Source organism: Castor canadensis, chromosome 5 (assembly GCF_047511655.1).
Source record: "Castor canadensis chromosome 5, mCasCan1.hap1v2, whole genome shotgun sequence".
Lineage (NCBI taxonomy): Eukaryota > Metazoa > Chordata > Mammalia > Rodentia > Castoridae > Castor > Castor canadensis.
In genome coordinates, this window is record NC_133390.1 from 47941166 (window position 1) to 47961764 (window position 20599).

The 20599-nt window shown below is 38.5% G+C and overlaps 2 protein-coding genes across 4 annotated transcripts in view; one reads left to right on the top strand and one right to left on the bottom strand.

Moving 5' to 3' along the window:
* LOC141423451 (uncharacterized) overlaps positions 1–1762 on the bottom strand; it is an 87938-nt gene extending 86176 nt beyond the window's left edge. The window contains exons 1-2 of the mRNA XM_074075219.1: positions 1567–1762; positions 783–1523 (exon numbers count right to left, since the gene is read on the bottom strand). Coding sequence (XP_073931320.1) covers positions 826–1523; positions 1567–1762 — 894 coding nt within the window. The 3' untranslated portion in view covers positions 783–825. The remainder of the gene's footprint in view (positions 1–782; positions 1524–1566) is intronic.
* St3gal6 (ST3 beta-galactoside alpha-2,3-sialyltransferase 6) overlaps positions 1221–20599 on the top strand; it is a 56383-nt gene continuing 37004 nt past the window's right edge. The window contains exons 1-2 of one of the 3 annotated variants that reach the window (XM_020178878.2): positions 1221–1359; positions 18537–18705. The gene's annotated coding sequence lies outside the window, so the exon portion shown is untranslated. The other 2 variants (XM_020178875.2, XM_074072962.1) reach the window with 2 other exon arrangements.

Below are 20599 nucleotides of genomic sequence, written 5' to 3' on the forward strand. Positions count from 1 at the left end.
CCCACACAAACCACCCCGCCATGTTTGACTACCCTGATGTCCCAAGAGCCATGCTTAAATTACAAAATTTGTGTGAGTCATGTCAAAGGCAATTTGTAGAAAGAGCAAAGAATATGAATTATTTGAGCCCTTTGAGTGGGTTGATTAGTAATTTTGGGAAAATAACAAGTGCTACCTCCTTGGGCTGTTGTTACAATTAAGACAAATACCAGAAGGTCCATGGCAGATGAAGGGCTTTGTCCCCTGCATGACACATCTTCGGCTTTGAATTACACCCAAATTCTGCAGTCGCCTCTCTCTTGAGGTCATTTGATTATATATGATTAAGTGCCCAGTGCCAAAGGCTGGAGCTATGAAATTAATGCTTGCTAGACAATGAATTATGTAACACAAGTTTAAAAAACATTCAGAGTCATCAAGTATGAGGACATTATTAATATAACAAAGTCTTGTCCCTTCGGAGAACTACTTTAATAAGAAAAAAAAAGAAGCACTTCCCATCTTCGTTCTTTCTAAAGTAATAGCTTGTTCAAAATGTATAAAAATTACTAACACATTTGTCCTTGAAGAGCAAAGCCTGTAAATTCTGTAGCTCCTCAACATCCCTCCCCTTCTGCTAGAGACCAAAAAGCCTGCTTCGCCTCTTGTCCCAGGTGTGACAAGCTCCTGTTTATTTCTGCTGCCTGTACCTGAACGCCCCCCTACTTTCGCTCCTACAGCTTTCCAAACAAATCAGGGCGGGACAGGATTGTCTTCTTGGCTGTGGAAGTCGATCCTCCTACCTTGTCCTGAAGCCACCCGCCGCCTTTCCCCGGCCCTCCCTTCTCAGTGATTTTCCTGTCCCGGATGCCCGGCTAGGGCGCGCGGCTGGTGTCCGCCCCGAGGGAAAGGTAGGGGCTCCGCTACGCTCCTGCCTAGCCGCCCCGGGGAATGGGGGGCCTCGCAGTCTCTATCTGCATTGCACCTTTGCCAGCGAACTTGGGGACGGCCGCGGCTACCGCGCATCTGGCGCCAGCGGACGAGCAGGAGGAGCCTCCCGCGGCCCCGGAGGCTCTCCGCGCAGCCGCTGGGGATCCAGACCCGGGCGCGGCGGTCAGCACGCGGGCTGGCTGGCGTCTTGGACTCGGGGCGGCGCTGCGCACTCCTCCGCTCCCCCGCCAGGTCTAGGGAGTAAGAAATCGTGTCCGCGCCACCTTCCTCCGGTTTTCGCCAGCCGCAGGCTTGGGGACCCGATGCGGCAGGCGCCGCGGGAGAGAAAGCAGTCGGCTGGAGCGAGCGGCGCAGGCGGGCGGAGAGCAGTGGGTTCCTGGCCTCGGAGCCCAGCACGCCTCTGCGGTCGTCGTGCCTGGGCCTTGGCGGGTAACTGTGCGGCTGGCTTTGCTGTGGGTTTGCATGGCGGGGCTGAGGGAGGTGCGGGGAGACTGCGGTCAGGACCAGATCTTGGAGGCCTGAGATGTGTGTTGCCCGGACCCTCGGGCTTTGGAGCCTCTGAGGCTGAGCATGGGGGTGGGGGACACGGTGCGCTCACTGCTTCTCTGCACACCCCGCCAGACCCAGGAGCGCTGCAGGCAAGGGCGCTGGGATCCACCGAGTCAACTGGGGTGCGGGCGACGACCAGGAGACCACCCGGAGGGGCCCAGGGCTGCCAGGGAGGGACGGAGGCGGCCGGGGCGCGGTGGGAGGACCCGCGCTGGGACCCTCTTTTCTTTAATCGCAGGCGTGGTTGTGCATTTGAGAAGCGCGGGGGCGCCGGGTTCCTCATTCACTATTGTTTTCTTGTACTAGGGTCTATGCGCGAGTGGCAAGGGGATCTAGAAGGTTCTTGTTTTTTATCGTATAAAGTTTTCCGAGAAATCCTTCTTCCCGCCACAGTAGTACTAAACCTAACAAAACGAGCACCAACACAGTTTGGGGGCAGAGGGCAGCGGTGAGAAAATTGAAGGTTTGGGTTGCCGTTAATTTTCAAGATAAGGGAGAAGAAACATGTCATTTTGCGGTCCTTGGTTCTGGAGCCTCTGGCGACTTCAGCTCATTTCTTGTGTGCTGTTATTTTCATTTTAAAAAAGAAAACCTATAAAAAGCGATTTGCAGAAGCCAAAAGAATCTCGAAACACCTTGTTTAAAGATCTTAAGTAGAAGTGGGGGGAGGGAGTAGGAAGCGGACAGGCTGGGGTGAGAGATGTTCAAAAGTAATGTTTAAAAATATTGTGGGGTGGGGGTGGGGAACACAGGAAATGTTAGTCTATCAGAAACCACACAGATTCTAAGCTCCCAAGTCTTATTTGCTTTAAGAGGACCACCTCAGTACTGTGATTAGGTAGATGGCTAAAGAAACTACATGCAGATCAGCTGGAAGCTCTTGGCCTCTATGGTCCAGTGTCCCAAGTCCAACTGACCTTCAGGCTGCATTACTGTTGGTCAGATCTCTGATGGCTGTCTCTGTTATGCTGACCTGAATATTTGACTTTCCTGTCTTCACACTTCCTCCCCCAGCTTCAGACCATGAAACTAGTTTTACTTACATGGAGATGTTAAATGCCCAGGAAGATCTGATTAGGATCTAAACTAATCAAGCTGTCAGGTCATTTTCCAATCGAAAGCATACTGATTTGACATTTGTGAATTGGTTGTGTTGCTTCCTTTTCTTCTCTCTAAGGGGACTGCTTTTCAAATCAAGATCAGAACACAACACCCACTTCCCCTCCCCCCACTCTTAGATTATTAGGTATTGTCTTTGAATAGGACTAAGTACTTGAGAGGCACTTTAGGTAATAGCCTCCAGATGAGATGCAGGGAAGATGGAGACTGCTTCTCTCATCTTCCTTAGGTTAGAAAGTGTTTGTATTACCCTGATCTGTCCTTAACCTTAATGTGGAATAGGAGGGCTGGTTATTCATTGCCTGATAGGGTTTTCCCTGAAAAGTATTTTTACAGAGCCCCTGCATGTCAGTTTCAGTGTGTACACTCTCTTGACCTAGTGGTGCAATGAAATAGAACTGCAATTGTGACATTTTATTAGATTTATTGAAGATTTTCAGTTTGTTCTGTGCTGAATCGATAAAAAAAAATTCAGGAAGAGTAGGCAGTATTGACACAAGAATGCCACTAAGAGACATAGCATTACAATACATCAGTCTGTCTTTTGTGAAATTGTAATTCTCAAAGTTTCTGATTTCAGAACTCAACAGGAAAGAGCTGAATTTCACAGCTGATTTCACTTTCTTGTGTTGGAGATATTTCTGTGTTCCACATCAGGGAATAGAAAATGAATAAAGCCATGCTTCCTACATTTCTTTGATAAGCATCATCAGCTCACCAGACTTTCAGATGGCTTCTGTGGAAATTTTGATTCCATTCAGCATTGGGGAGTAGACATTTGTTTAAATACGTGTTCTAGATGATCTTTATTGAGGAGGCCAGGGAAGCATGGAACATATATGTGGCACCTACTTTGATCCCTGGTATGTTCTCATGTGCCATTTCATTTAATTTTCCCAGCAATCCTCATAGACAGAATTTTTAGCCCTATTTTATAGCTAAAAATTAAGACTGACCTAGGTTGAGTTATGGTGGATCGCATGAAGGTCTGTCTTACGTCATCTCAGGAAGCCTTCATAGCATGCATTCTTCATAAATTCTTCCATTGTTTGTACATATCTTTCTCCTTGGACTTGCACATAAACACTCCATTTATAGATACCCTGATCTGGACATACCTTCCTACTTACCCCTCAAGGTAAGATTTCTTGGACAGACTTGCCATTTAGCTTCTATCTTCTGCACATCTTTGATTGCTGCTTAAATTTGCTGTGTCTGGCCAATCCAGGAGGCTGGATATCTCCAGTGGGTTATATTCCAAAAGTCTTCTCTTCTTCAGTATATTTTACTGAAGCTCCTACTCACCCTTCAATGACCCAGCTTTACCTTGCTTGGCAACAGTCTTTTTCAGGACTCCATTCCCATTTTTACTATTGAAACAAACTTCTCTCCCTTGTCTGTCCCAACTATGATGGATAATAGCATATATCACAGTTTCCAGTGAACACTTATGGGTTAAAAATGTGTTTGACTTGGAGTGAGCTTGATGTATGGAACAGAATATACATTGGGCATTACATAGTTTCAGTATTTATAGTTCCGTATAAGGTTTTCAGAAAGAGTTCCTTCGCTATTTGGTAGTAGCAGGAACTCTTTTCTCTAACTGTGATGCCTTAACACAGAATCAGCTGTAGTGTCTCAGACTTAGTCAAGAACTTGATTGCTATATGGTCAGGTTCAGGCTCAGAAGGGCTGAAATTCTGAGAGTAAGTAGCAATAAGATCTGGTTGTCGCCATAGTTTATCTTTTATTGCCATAACCTTCTGATATCAGGGGTCCTCCTGTTCCTGGACAGTTGGGACAGAGGGGAAGAAAAGCAATCAACCCTTAAGAGATTATTTTATCAAATACTCAAAAACTGAATACAAAGGCTCTCTTTTCTCCATTCTCTCTTTTTTCCTCTTTGGTTTAAGAGTAAGTGTGCAAATGACCTCCCTTTGTTCAGTAGCATCAGATACTGCATTTTAAGGATTTTTTAAGCATTTATTTACTTTTAATCTGATTTGGGAAGAGGAGGACTTTTAGATGATGAGGATAAGGCTTCCAGGTGAGGTGTGAAAAAACTGAAGATTTCCACAACCTACGGGTTGTGGAGTTGCTATGGCTGAGTCATTGTGCTGGGAGGAGGGGGTAATACATGCAGAAAGTGATTTTAGGGTGGATCTGTGGTGACTTGTTGCATGGTCACCCATTGGTGGGATTTTCTTCATGGTCAATAAATATTTACTGAGTAAGTTGCTGGGGGATAGAGGATTGTGTGTGAGTGTTGAACAAGAAAGACAGATCATTGGTTCTTCTAGAGCTTTTGTTTTGGTGAGAATTAGAATCCATAAACAAGTTCAATAAATGAATACCATATTTTAGGTAGAATGGGTTTTGTAAAGGTAATCCAGTATGGAAATGTGACAGAGAGGGGACAGAGAAAGTTAGAAGTGTCAGAGAACTTCTGTGACGAAGTAGAATTTAGGTTGAGATGTGCATGATGGGAAAAACAAACAAACAAACAAGTGAAGAACAGAAGGAAGAGTTTTCCAGGCAGAGGGAATAGCAACTGCAAAGGTCCAGAGACATGAATAAATTTGGAGTGTTTGGGAAATAGAAGGTCAATGTGAGAAGAGAGTGGTTGGATAACTTGTAATTAAAGGAGAGTGCAAAAGGGGCAGAATAGGAGGAGATGCAGCTAATGAAATAGGAAGGAGGCAGATTTTGTGAGCCTTCAAACCTTGAAAAGGAGTTTGAATTGTATCCTAATTAGAATGGGATGGAGATATTTAAGATCTGACTCAGTCATTATCTACTGTACAGTGGACTTAGACTGACACAGACATACACACATGCACACACCTGTACCTTTCTTCTCCTTGTCCACTGGCCATCCCCTCTATTCCCTAGGTCAGAGTTCAGGCCACACATGGGAGCAGGGCTCAAAGGACCTGTACAGTACTCCTCATATCCTCTGAAATAAAACATATACTTGCTTAATTTCACTTTATGCAATAACTCTCCACTGCCAGCTCTGGTTTCTCAGCCACTCTTCAGGGTGAATATCTAGTGTTTGAATTCAGTATCTGGTTAGTTGGTAACATTTGAAATTAGATAACAAAGATTAATTATTCAGTCGAATCAAATCATAATATTGACTGGCAAGAGAGTCATTGTTGTGAAAGGCAGTATTCTCAATAATCCAAAAGTCTTACCTTTCTTGAATTCCTACTCTGTTTCCCAAGGCTGCCTTCTCTGTAGTCTTTCATGGGGTGAGTTGGGGTTTGCTCTGTTTAGAGCACAGTTCAGTGCAAATGTGCAGAACTCTTGTGATATTTCTCATGGGAATAGTCTATGCCTTAGAATTTCATTTCTGTTCATCTTTACATGTGATCTTGGTAGTCTTAAGAGTGGCACAAAATCATCTGAAATTTATTATTTCTGATAAATGAGTAGTGTTGGTTTATCAGAAATGAACACAAGTTTTAGAATTTTATCAATTATTCTTTGATTCCAGAATAGTTCATCATCATCGTTTTCTTTGATCTGCTCATAAAATCTGGAACATGTTTATGTTTGAGAGGGCAGAGATGGTGCCCTTTTTTCCCTGGCATCTGTAATATGTTCATGATTTTACAGATTTAGCTAACACTTCTCAGATAACTCAATTAATGTCATTGATTGAGTTACAATGTTAATATATTAGCTCAGTTATACAATTGTTGCAACAATCTTTGGTTACAATTAATCTGATTATCAGTCTGTCATCTAAAAACTTTACCCATTGGAGAAAACGTTTATCCCTGTGGATTTGTATATGTCAATTAAAACTCTAAGCCAAGCATGGTAATGCACACAGTTCCAGGACAGCTTGAGCTACAGAGAGACACTGATTCAAAAATCAAACCAAACAAACAAATAAAGCAATTAAAATTCTAGGAAAAAGTTTCATCTTTCTGAAAAATTGTAGTGTACTTATGCTGACGAGAGAGAGACTGGTATATAAATGTCACTGGATGGATATTCTAACATTTATTTTCATGTACATACAGTACACCTCCAGTGCATCTTCATAATTCCTAATTTATTGTAATTTGAATTGGGCCAGTCAGACTTGTGGCTGCATTGCTGAGGAAATAAGTGTTCATGAATAGCAACATTATTTTTCTTTCTTCTTTTATTTATTTATTTATTTGTTTTGTTTTGTTTTTGAGATGAGGTATTGCTGTGCAACTCAGGCTGGCCTGAAACTCATGATCCTCCTGCCTCAGTCTCTCAAGTGCTGGCATTACAGATGTACACCACTATGCCCTTCTTATTTTCCTTTTTAATAGTAGCATCTTTGTGTCCACACTTTCATGCATTTATTTTCAAGTACTTCGTAAGTCCAAGATTTCATTGCTTAAATTACAAATTCGTATTAGATATTATGTTTCTGTTAGGTATCACTTACCCAGTGTAAGACACAAACAAATTATCTGGGGGATAAAAAGCTCTCCTCATCAGGAGTGCAGAGCTGGGAGGATTTGGAGAGAAGTTTGTGTGGAGTAAGAGAGAGAGGAGATGTCCCAGGAGAGCAGGCCCAGCTGTAGGAGTTGCTGAGACATGGTGGAAAACTTTCTCACAAAAAATAATGTCTACAAAAAAAAAAAAAAAAGAGAGAGGTAAAGACTAACATGATCGCCTGAATATAATCCAGGAGATGAGACAAAGGAGGGCTGGGGCCTGCTGGGTTTTTGGTAGCCAACTTTTTTTTTTTTTTTAACCCATGCGCATTTTAATAAGAAAAATAGTTAAAGGAATAAGTTCTTTTTACTTAAACAATATTTTCCCAGTGACTGCATAGTATAAAAACTTTTAAGAAAATAAAGTTTCTTTTAGTTAAATCGTATTTCCCCATGTCTATAAGTCAGTGTTTTTCAGTATCTGTAGCCTACAACACATCTATGAACTTGGCCAGGGCAAATGTGAGAGAAAGAGGGCAGTTTTAGTCCTTAATTTCATTAAAAGATTATTATAATATTGATAGCTCCAGCTATAAATGTATACAACATGCATGTTTGCACCCCATATTCATCCTTATGTGTTTCCACCGTGGTTTATAGCTTTTCCCTCCCATTTCTCCATCAAGCATTGGCAAAAGGGGTGATAGAACTTTTGGTAGAAAATCTTAATAAATTATTTGACTCTTTAACATATGTGCATATAAAATTCAGATAACCATTAAAATGTCCAAAGATCCAAAAAAAATGATATTTAAAGAAGACATCCTTAGTTAAATATATTCACATTCTTAAAGGCTGTGCCTTTTAGATTTGTTTATGTTCCCTCAAGAAAATGACACTATAAATGGGAAGGGGTTGAAATGACCAAAGTAAAGTATATTCACAGTGGGGATATGTTGGGAAACCCCTTGGAGCATTGACTTTGGAATTAATAACAAAAGACAGGACTGTGAAATAGGTACAATGTGTGTGTTGGGGGGGGTAACTTGTGGGAGGGGGAGGGAGAATGAAGGAGGTGAAGGTAATAGTATATGATTGATGGGCTTTGTATACATATATGAAATAGAACAATGAAACCTCTTTGAATTGCTTTAGGTGGGGTAGGGAGGAATTTGGGGGGGGGTGATCTAACCAATGTACAGTGTAAGGCTATTTGGAATTGTCAAAATGAATCCCCCTGTACAACAAATATATCCTAATAAAAATGGAGAAAAAAAAACAGAAGGGGAAGGGGAAGAGGGAGAATAATGGAGGGGAGAACCAAACTGGGGTACATTGTATGCATATATGGAAATGTCACAATGAAACCCCTTGTACAAATGTTTTTTAAAAAAAGGGAAAAAAGAACGTGATACTATAGAAACAGAACTTTCTTGCCTTTGAGCTGATTTTTATGGAGTCCTCTTACTCTTATTCCACCAGATTTTAGTCCTCTGAGGTTATCAGCCTATCCTTTCTGATCACTTGGTGAAGTTTTCTTTTTAGAATATATTCTAGTACAAATGTATAGGCCAGAACCAGAAAAGGAAGTCTCAAAAACATTTATTAAAATCTTGTGCAACTCTGGAATAGTTAAGAGTCCTTAATGTATTATGGAGTGGGGGAAGCAGAAACAGAGAACATGTACATTTTCTATAGTTAGCAAAAAGCCAAAGCATAAAAGAACAAAAATTGACTGACTTCTTTTTATGGATGACTGACCACATTTAAAAATTGGAAAACAGGTTAGCCAGTTGCATTTAAATGAGAGCAGTAGAATAATTTATGCATTCAAGTGGGGTTTGAATAGCTGATATTTAAAATAACACCAACTAATTTCATTTATAATTTTATTTGTTAGTGTTATAGTTAAAAGAACTGTCTGTTGTAGATGTAAATGATCTTATGAGATAAATGACAGTACTCTCAAAATACTTTTGATATTTGGAGCCAATATCTCAGGTAGATGTCAAAGGAATTTAGCTAATTAGTCATATTTTATCCCAGCTGTACTATAAATAAATTATGAACCATTGGATTTTTTGATGAACAGGATTTTAGGAGATATTCATGCTTTCTGGCCATGAAGTACCTAAAATGTATTCCAAACATTGAATTTTTTGGAGGACAAGTCTTGCCCATTTATTGCAAGAAAGCTATTTTTACAAATTTGGTGGGCAGTGCTTTTTTGCTTTAATCACAAAATAATCATATTCTCATGAAAATCCTCTATTCAAGCTCTCTATTTATGAACACCTGTATTCCTGTACAGGTAACTTGCATAATTACACTTCTCAAGCTTGATTTTTCAATATGGAATATTTTATCTTCTCAAAATCCAGAGAATTTCTCCCACTGGTCTTTGAAATTTTCTGCCATCACATGTTGTGAATTTTTTAGTCTTCCCGTTTACCCTGCAGCCTCAGCAGGCCTCTTCTGGCTTCCACTGGGACTGTTCAATAGTCAGGGTCTTTCTCCTTCCAATTTGCCCTCTCCCATCCAAGCCAGATTATGAAATTTGTTTCCAGTTTCATGGCCTATCACGTACTCCGTGACTCTGAATAAGTTGTTTAAGTTTTCTCTCACTTATTTATTGAATTAATGTCTGTAGTACAGCTATTATAATATTTAAAAAGAAAACATAAATAAATAGTTCAGCATAGTTTCTGCCAAATACTAAGCATTTAATTAATGTTATTTGCCATTATTACTATTATAATTCCATTACTATAGCTATCATGACAACCATTCTTCAAATAGTTAAAAATTAACTTTCTCCCCAAAGCCTCTGGTTAGACTTACATAGCTATAATTTTTTCATCTGCTTCTTCTTAGCACCTGACTTCACTTTGGACTATAATATCTATACTTAATGTTGTTATGTTTATTCTTCAATGAACATGTATTTGTATACCTGTCATATGTTATATAGAGATCCATGAGCACACAGTAGAGATAGACAATGTGTGCTTGAATGTGTGTATGTGCACATATGTACACATGCTTTTTGTGGAGGTGAGGAAAAAAATCTGTTAGCTGAATAGGGATATGAAGTTTTCAGAATAATCCAGGGTTCAGAAATAACTCTGTTCTCTCCAGATGTCCATTTAAAGGCTCATTATGTTTTGCTCTGTGGTTTTTTATTGTACAAAAATATGATGGTTATAGTTATCCCTATTCTTTCTAAGGTTTTTCCTCTATCCTCATCAAAATGGTGGGTGTAGGTAGACAGGGAAGTCCTGCTTGAAGAGCAGTATCCCAGTAGGAAGGTTGGTGATAAAAGAAGGTAGGGCCAGCATTCCAGGCAGCAGGAACAACATACTTAAAGGCACTGAGACATGAAACACTGTCAAGTAGGACTGAGCAATACACAAAGTTTGGTGCTATCAGACCATACTGGTTAAAGTCAGGCATTTCAGGCTATGAGGCAGGAGAGGCCATGGGAGGCTTCAGCTTGATCGGAATTAAGGGCCATGGACTATATATTTATATTTCCCTATAAGGCTACGCATTTTGGGAGAGTCTATATAGACAATAAATAACAGACAAATTCTGCATGTTGCTTCTAAAAGTTGACTTGAATTTTACATATGGCATCTAATACATCCTTTCAGTCACTGTTCTCATAAGAAAATGATAAAAACTTTAGTTGAGGTAACACCTAAATGACAATTAGATCTCACAATGAGAGTTTAGAGGATAGAAATGTGTATCATTTGCAACTTCTGAGGCATGGGAGTCTAAATGAAATTTGATAGTAGAGACATCCAAAGAGAACAAACACTAGGATCACTGCAAATTCATGGCTTTGAAACTCGCAGTACTTCCCTAAGACAATTTATATAACTGAAGGCCAAGTGCTTATATTCAGTTTGATTTTTTTACAGTTACAGTTTTCATAATGTATACCCAAAATGTGACCAACATTTGATTTGTATTTGTTGGCAATGCAGTTAAATTTTGACTTCTTTCCTCTTTCCTATCCCTTGATTTGATTATATCAATATGTTTTTCATAGTTTATGCAATATCTGATGCTAAATGTATGAGGTGTACTCAACTCTAGAAAACCTTACATGTCTTTACTCCCAAAATATGACTTCTACTCAGTCTGAGAGTTGCTCAGTAACTTTTCATTCTGTCTTTTGGTGGTAGGTTGTCTTCCTTGGAAATTAATCATAGAACTCAACTCATGCTAACCATAAGAGCTTAAAATTCCTAGGGAAGAATTAGATATGAAAAATATACACTGAAACTTATTAGAAATGTAATTAGCATGGAAGTGGAATGTGGGGGAGAAGTATGCAAGGAGATTAGGAAAACAGAGGCAAAACAGAATGTCACAGCATATTTCTAGCAAGGTGTAGAACAGAATGTACCCCTGGTTATGGGCATGTGCTTTTCAAACAACTTTTTAATTATCACTTACGGATATGCCTATAGAAGTTGCCAATTTACCAGCTCCAATATATAGGTTCCTTGGCACTTACATTTTTCTTGGGATAAGTTAATTACATTGTCATTTCAAGTTACATACCAGAATCCTAGGAGTTGCACCTCTCAGGTGAGTGATCACTCAGGTGTCTGAGCCAGCAGCAATGAGCTGCAACTCCCAGCTGTGTGACTTCTCCCAGATTATGTCCCTCTCTGAGGTTCTACCTGGGCTGCCAAGATCCCTATTTCTTCAACAGCTCTGTTTTCTCTAATGTTTTATAAAGATTTTGTGGAGGTGTATCAAACATACAGAGGAGTACATACATCATGTGTGTATATGTATCTCAATTAATTTCCTCACAATAAACATGCAGCTCAGCTGACTTTAGATGAAGAACGGTGTTGACACTTGGGGAGGGCACCATGTCCTCTGACTTAATCCTATTACTTTTCTCAGCTATAAACACTATTTTGCTCTTTTCACTGTTTGTTTATTTGCCTTTAATAGTAACTATTAGCATCTTGGACTGGGCATCTCCAGAAGGGTGTTATAGTTCTATCCCTAAAGAGATATGTGGAAGCCCTAACACCCAGACCTACTTAGGAATGTGACCTTATTTGGAAATTGGGTTGTATTGCATGTAATTATCTAAGTTAAGGTGTGGTCATACTGGAGTAGGGTGGGCTCCTAAAACTACATGACTAGTGTCTATGTGAAGATCCAGACATGGAGAGAACACTGTGTGAAGATGGAGAACTGGGGCTTCTCTTGCCTCTCTTTCTTTCTGTGGCATCTACAAGCTACAGAATGCTTGATTGCCAGCAAACCACACACAGCATGGGAGAAACATTTTCAGAGGGAGGACACCTTGATTTTAGACTTCTAGACTGCAAAACTGTGAGACAATGTATTTCAATTGTTTACCCCTGGGTGCCTTGCTCTAGCATCCCAGGACACCAACACAAGAGGGTCTACAGGAAGACTGATATTCTGTCCATCCTCTTGGCATCCCCTGGAGCACACCTAGCCCTGGGTCCTAGGATTGCCTGACTGAGTAGTGGCTGTACCCCATTCAGCTGCTTCCCTCTAAGCCACCTCACAGACTGCCTCTCTTGTATGTGAAATGCCCCACAGGAAGACAAAGGTTTCAGTACCAAGATGTGATTTTTTTCCTTCATTGCCCACTCAGCTCTTCACCAGCACCTCAGATGGAACCTGTTTGGTTTCCTGACTTGCTCCAGGCCTACTGTGCACCCAACCCCTTCTAATCCTCATGTGGGTCTCTCCTGAGTATCCTTTCCCATCTTCCCTGACCCACACTGGGGTTGTATTCCTGATGTACTTTTCTCTAGTCTAGAATCTTCTTTGATTGAAGAAAAAATTAAGCTCCCTTTATTTTAAAAATGAAATCCCTCTTTTTCAAACAGTATGAAATGTTGTAAATACAAGATTCATTTTCTTGCCCTTACACATGTTAAAGATCAGTTTTCATTTGAAAAAACAGCCCAACAATTAGATTTTCATTAGTAATAAGGACTTACGCAGAGCTTACTAGACCACTAGATGTGCTTTCTTTATTAAAGGTTGGATTCAACCCATGTTTCAACTTAACCTGCTTTCATTGGCGCTGAGTTTCTGGCCTTAGGGCAATTGCAAGGAAGCTACTGTTGTGAAGTCCCCAGGATGACTGCATTGGCTTGGGCCACTTCCTGGACTCGGCATTGGTGCCCTTGATAGGACCTAGGGACTTCACTGGTGGCATTTCTTTTAAATGCTTTTAGCTTTGGCTGTTGTTTTTGTTACAGATGTCCCCAGCCTAGAGTGGATGTACACTCCCCTAACTTCCCTTTCCCTTCTGTGCAGATGCCAGCAATTGCTGCCAGTAACTATGGGAAAGTCTCAGGACATTCTAAAAAAATCACAAACATGGGAAACTTTCAGAAGTTTAAGTAATGCTAGTTTTGGTTTCTGGTCTATTTGCCATTTCTTATTCTCTTGTTAGGCCTCTTTGAACTTCTAGTTTCTGCTGTTTATACTTGGGAAATATTTTGCCCAATGGGGAGGGAATTTTAGGCTAATTACATCTTCCATATATTACACATATTTTATATAATTGAAAAATTATAAAGTTATAGTACACCTTGAGTCTGTAGTTAAAAAGTGAAGAGTAGAGCAAAATGTTTATGTAGGTTTAATTGTGTGTTTAAATGTGACTCTGGGGACTTGCCTATAGTACGTCTGTGATCTCTCAGCTCAGTCCTTGCTTCTTGAGATTCTGTGGCACATGATAAATAGGCAGTGAGTCTCTGGGATGGATGGATAAGTGGATAGATGGATGGGGGTAGATAAATTTGGAGCTGTTCCACCTGCCTGGCTGGTTTTCTCCCTAAACTACTAGTGGGATGAATTTCAATTCAGTTCACTGCTGCCTCCTGAGCCTGGGAGGGTTCACCTCAGCCCATGAGGATTTGTAGGGCTTAAGCCAGGGATCTGGAAGAGGTGGTATCTCCTTGGCTTGCCTATGGAATGTGCTAAATCATTTTTCAAGTTGTTTGTGAAAGTTGAGCTGAAAAGTTAGACTTCATGTTGACTCTCTATGTGTTGGAGTTACTTCTTTCATTGGGAGCTCAGATTTCTTTTCTTTTTTTTTAAATTTACCTTCTTGGGGATGGTGTATACTTTGTTGGAAATCTGTTAGAAGCCACTTTCCTTCCCCTTTCTCTACCAGAAGAGAAATGCTGCTCATTTATTTACTTATTTTTGTATTTTCTACACTGGATTGTTTTATGTGTGAAAAATGAGATCATTAGTAAGTAGTTACCCATGTTTTGAAATATCTAACTTTTTAAAACAATATCTAACTTTTGAGGTTTTCTTAGATTCTTTATATATACATGGAAATGTCACAATGAAACTCCCTGCATAGCTATTTTAAACAAACAAATATGTCTTTTTAAAATTAAAAAACAAAACAAAACAGAGACCAGGAAGGCAAAATAGGTCCTGCCTGAGGGACTAGTACCAGTGGGAGGGGGAGGATCTAAGGAATGGGTGTAGGAGGTGAATATGGTGGAAATATTACGTCCTCACGTATGAAAATGGAAAAATGACACCTGCTGAAACCATTTCAGGAATAGGAGGGGGTAAAGGAGAATGATGGAGTGGGTGAATTCAACTATGGTATATAGTAAGAACCTTTGTAAATGCACAATGTGCCCCTAGTACAATAATAAAATATAATAAAAAATTGGAAAAAATAGATAATGTTAAAGTTATAGGAATCCCATAGATGAGTTAATCACATATTAGTTACTTCTGTTACATATGACATTAAATTTGTTATAATGTTCTTAACCAAAAAATTTGCAATTAATTTAAATTGATTATTGTTTATTAATCTTAAGATCAAATATAATGAATGCACTTCATGGCTATGTTCAATTGTCCAGTTTTCAGACATTGTCTCTGGCACATAGTAGGCATTTTACAAACCTTTTTTTCTTTTTCTTTTGCAGTACTGGGGTTTGAACTTAGGGCCTTGTACTTGTTAGGCAAGTGTTCTACCACTTGAGACATTCCCCCAACTTTTTTTGATTTTTAGTTTATTTTACAGATATTATTGAGGCTTACATTTTTGACCAAGATAGGTCTCAGTCTGACATCCTCCTACCTCTGCCTCTTGCATAGCTGAGATTATAGGGATGTGCCACAACACCCAGCCCACAATCCTTTATTTCTGAAAAAAAAAAAAAGTGGTAACTTTCTGTAAGATTGCACCTTAAGTTATTTTCTGGCCAGAACACAGGAGAAAGCATTCCAGAGAAGCAGTTGGTATGTTTCTCTGCTGATTTTTTTCTGCCAGGCAGTGTTTGTATCATGATGAGTGGTTGCAATAAGACTATTTTCTGCATTTACTCTGTTTAGTATGTTTTGTTTTAACAAGATTATTATAGGCTTACATAAGCTAGAAAAATTTTTTCTCATTTTAAGTAGTGTTTACTTTCCATTTTTTCAGAGAGTAATAGTATTTTAAATGTTTAGGTATTTTTGTATAACTTGAATTATGAAAGGTTTATGTTTCAGAAAAAAACTTTAAAAAATGAAATTTCAATCTTAAAGCATTTTTAGTTATTTGATGGATTTTTTGACCTAGCAAACTGTTTTTAGTAAATTGGTCAAATGAGATTTGGCTCTAAGATAACATTTAGATAAGCAATTTTCTGAAAACCTCCTAAATGTAGTAATGTTCTTTAGCAGCTACTAATAAAGAAGTCTTCACTATGAGACAGAAATTTGAGCCAGGAGCCAATGGCTCATGCCTGTAATCCTAGTTATTTGGGAGGCAGAGATCAGGAGGATCACAGTTCGAAGCAGCCCAGGCAAATAGTATGCAAAACCCTATCTCAAAAAACCCTTCACAAAAATAGGGCTGTTTGGGTGGCTTAAGAGGAAGACCCTGAGTTCAAGCCCCAGTACCACAAAAAAAAAAAAAATTGAACCTAAAGAAATTATGCATCATGATAAAGTTGTACATCAGCATTATTCTCTCTAAATGTATAAAAGTACAATACCTGGGTTTCTCTCACCATCTACACACTACTATGTGTTACTAATTGGAGTCAAAGATCAATCACAATTTTAAAGTGGGAAGGTTCTCTAAGATTATTTAGTCTAAACAGATCAATGTCGTGCTTGAAAAAGCTGGTGGATGGGGATTTAGTTAAACCTGGAAAAGCTTAAGTAAAGGGCAGAAACAAGTAGCCCTGTCTAATTTTTGAAGGGCATTCAAGAATAGGAATTAGCAAGGTTCTGAAGACCACCAGGGGGTTAGGCCAGGCCAATGAATAAAAAATTCAAGGAGTTATGTTTGAACTCATTGACAGAAAGAACTTTCTATTATTTAGGCTACTTAAAGATAGTAACAGGTTGTTGGATAATGGGCCACTTGTGATGTAAGTAATCAAAAACAATGAATGAATGAATGGATTTATGAATTCAGGATACTACAGTTAATGGAAATACAAGATGTGAAAAAAAAACTTAACTCTAAAGTAATTTTTCCCAGTGATTGCTATAAAATTGTGTGTCTTTAAAGGGGACAAGAAAAGTCTCCCATGCCATCTTTGTGGGTATAAGACTCAGTCTATTCCTGACCTTAAAACTATTATAGCTTCTCAGGAGCAAGGTCAACTGGAAGTTTTCCTCATGTTCAGACCTCATTCTGTTGGGCTGGAGGCATGGCACAAGTGTTAGCGTTCCTACCTCATATTGCAAAAAATTCAAATCCCAGGACCACCAAAAACATAAATTAAATAAAGTAAAGTAATAAAACTTCAAAACTAATTCTGTTAATCTCATTTTTCACAGAATGACATCACAAAACACTAGACACATTAAACAACAGCTTCAGTCTCATTTCAGAGTCTCGATAAATATATGGTTATTAGTTAGAAAGTACCTTATTAAGAAATATTACACAGAATTTTTTTACTACGAAACTGTTCATAGATATCAAATGGTAATATAATGAATGAACCTATTAACCCAAATTATCATATCTTCTTGAATTATTTTTTTGTGGTGCTAGGAATCAAACCTAAGGCCACATACATGCTAGGCAAGTGCTCGACCACTGAGCTACACTCTTAACCTTGTTCTTAAACTTCTATTAACGTGGATTGTGTTTCTTTCTCTACCCTGTTCCTCTTCTTCTAGGGACCACTACTATAATAACTTTGAAAGATACCCAGATAAGCCTTCTACAGTATCTGACGCTGTTTGAAATGATGTTTAGTGTTATGTAGATAACACACAATATTCTGAAATTTATGTTTTTTCACTCTATAGTACTGGCTTTAAATTCTATCCATATGATTAATAAAGCTGGTCCATTCTTTTTAGATGCTATAAAGCATTCAATCAGTCAAATATATCTCTACAAATTTTAAAATGAATGCACTTTAAGAAAAAAAATCCCCCTGTAATCCACAATTCAATGCATTAACCAATTATGTTTTTCTTTAATGTTTTTCATCAATTTGTCTTCCACACAAAAAAATAATCTTACTGCATTCAACTTTTTGTTTTTTTGTTGAAATCCATTTTTGCATGTGACTATATGATTTTCAAAGCATAATTATTTCTCCTTGAGGACACTAGACTTCCTAAGTAACTCCTGAAGTAAAATATTCACCATGTTTATTTTTTTTGATTTTTGTTTCCCAAGAATTTTTGTAAATGATTGTGACCTTTTTGTTGTTGTTGTTTTGTTTGGCAGTATTGGAGTTTGAAAATAGGACCTCCTGCTTGAGAGGCAGGTGCTCTATTACTTGAGCCACATCTGTTGCTGTGTTTCTTAGCACTTTTTAAAAATACTTTCTACTGATGAAGAGAGCATGAAGATTTTATTGGTTAGTTTTTTGTGTCAGGATTAATCTTATATAAGGTAAACTGTAGGAGGAGGAAAGTCCCCCGCCCCGCGCCCCCCCGGAAGTGGAGCATAGCACATTCTGACACTAGCTGCTACTGCTAATTCACCCATGCTTCCTTTCTGCTCACTTTATTCTAGATATTTTCATACTTCTCAACCTCCTCTTCAATGTTGACTCTCCCTCTTTTCACTTCCTCTTTGGGTTCTGAGGGCCAATAGCTCCTTCTGTCACCACTGTGTTTAACAATAAAGCCGTGTGTGTGAAGAGAAGCTGGAAATAAGACAGATGGTTCTTTCATTACCAGGTTGCTTTGGATTAATTGAGCTGGATATGTTATTTTTTCAAGAAGACTGAACTGGATCCTTTGGAAAGTCAGTCATGAATGACAGTAATGTAATATGTGTTGTTGGTTTGGCTGTTGGATTATTTTGTTTGTTTCATTTCGTTTTTGTGTTTGGTAATTTCATCATCCTGTAAAGCAGTTTTTAGGGAATAATACGTGAGTTTATTAACATAGTGTTTTCATTAAATTTTAAAAATGGCTTTAAATTTTTCATATATAACTTAGCCAGTCTTGTAAGTATGCTGTCTTTATGTTTTATTTCAGCATTTGCAAGTGAAGAAGACGCACAACCCTTGGTCTTGTGTTTCTAGTAGAGAGGCCTCAACAGTTCAGCAGACAGCTTCCTGATCCTTCATATCCTGGTCCTTCCTACCACATTCTTTACTTTCAGGAACAGAGAGGGCCTTTGGGAAACAGATTCCTAAAAGTGCAGGTAAGCAAATGTAGCAGATTCTTTAGATGTAAGTTTGAACATTTGAAGTGTTTTTATAAAATGTTTCCACTTCTAACAGGTGATTTTAAGCTCCCTTTTTGTGTACAACTGCCTATTATTTTCTCTTCCTAACTTTACAGGTGGCCAGGGACCTATGAGACTTCCTAAAACCAATTAATGCTTCTTCAGCATATCCCAGGCTATGGAAGTTAGTTTTTTATTCTCAATCTGAAAAGGTTTTTTGGGGGACTATTATAAACTAATAGGGAAATGAAGAGTAAGAAAAGTCTAAAATGAAAATTAGGACATTACATGCATCACAAGTTTTGTGTTGTATAAATTCTATTGTTAGCAAGAGGGTTGCTCTTTCTGGGTCTTTTTTTCCTCAATAGAATTAATTCTAGTTCCTTTTGTCTTTAGATTCAGTAATTAATAGTAATTTCATTAAAATACTGTAATGTAATTTTGAGGTCTATTCTACTACTCCTGGATTCTTATGCACAAATTTCAGACACCAACTTACTAACTTTATTCTGAGAAAACTCTAGAACAAAAATGTCTACCAGGAATTAGCTTCATGTCTTACCCATGAATCCTTGCAGTCTTTCTGATTCATTAAGGCTCATCAGAAACAATTGTTCTACTAGCAAACTTGTTACATTATAGTTTTATTTAGGTATCTTTTTATGAAGGACACATACTGACTGAGAACATCATAATGAGTTTACTGGGAAATGGACATTCACAGTTATCTGGAATTTAGTTCTCGAGAATTTCTTGAACTATTGCTTATTCACACTGAGATTTTTAATGGTGGTTCCAAAGCCCTAGAACTCTTGACTACCATGTACCTAGGTTGGAGATATGACAAGAGCCTCAGGTTTCTTATTGCTGGAAACCTCTTAATTTAATGAAATCTGGTATATAATCATCTTGGTGACCTGTGGAGATGCCTTTCATGTCAATCTTTATATTTTCTGGTGTCAAGGTAATGCAAGAATTTTGAGAGTCCATATAGCATAGTGATGAAGAACATGGATTTTTGTGTGTATGGGTTCAAGTCCCAGCTTTACTGCTTACTATGTGGGAATCCTTAGGCAGGTTGTAATTTCTCTGTGCTATAATGCCTCCATCTATGTGATAGGATAGACAGTACCTTTTTCTTAAAGTGTGGTTTTGAGGATTAAAAAAATTAAACACCTAAAACATTTAGATGTTCAGATTTAGATTGAGATTTAGAGAACACATTTAGATTGTGTTCTCTCACAATCAAATTTTAACTACTTTTTATTGTCATTCTCTTCCATGGTGTTTATTCTTCTGTCCCACTCTTTAGCTTAGGGGTTTATCCTTTACTCATTAAACATGTCTGAATCACACAGTATTTGCTTCCAAACTTAGGACACAAAAGCCAACTCCTTTTCAACATTGTAACATATCATCCTGTAAGACAAGTTTTGTTTGCCAACTCAGATTTCTTGTAGTGTTCTTGATTTTAGTTTTGCTTCAGGACAAATTTGAAGTGCTGTTTATAAGTCTGGATTTGTTTATTTTTACTACATCTTAGCATCAGTGCAATTTTATTATGAGAACCATAAAAAGGTGTGACTTCTCTGATTAGAAATAAGGTATAATCCTAAAATGAATTTTGCCAAAGAATTACTGCTATTTAGAACACCTTTCATTTTCTATTCAGAAGCAGAGGAGTAAGGCATCCTGTCATAGATACTTTGCAATGCCAAAATTAATATGCAGAAATAATAGCTACTATGGTAATGGAAATTTAATTTTTTGAGGCTATTATTAGCACTATGTCATGAGTTCTTTAAGAGCTTTACCAGGATGTTTTGAAGCTACTATTTTGGACTGGTGGTGTGGCTCAAGCAGTAGAATA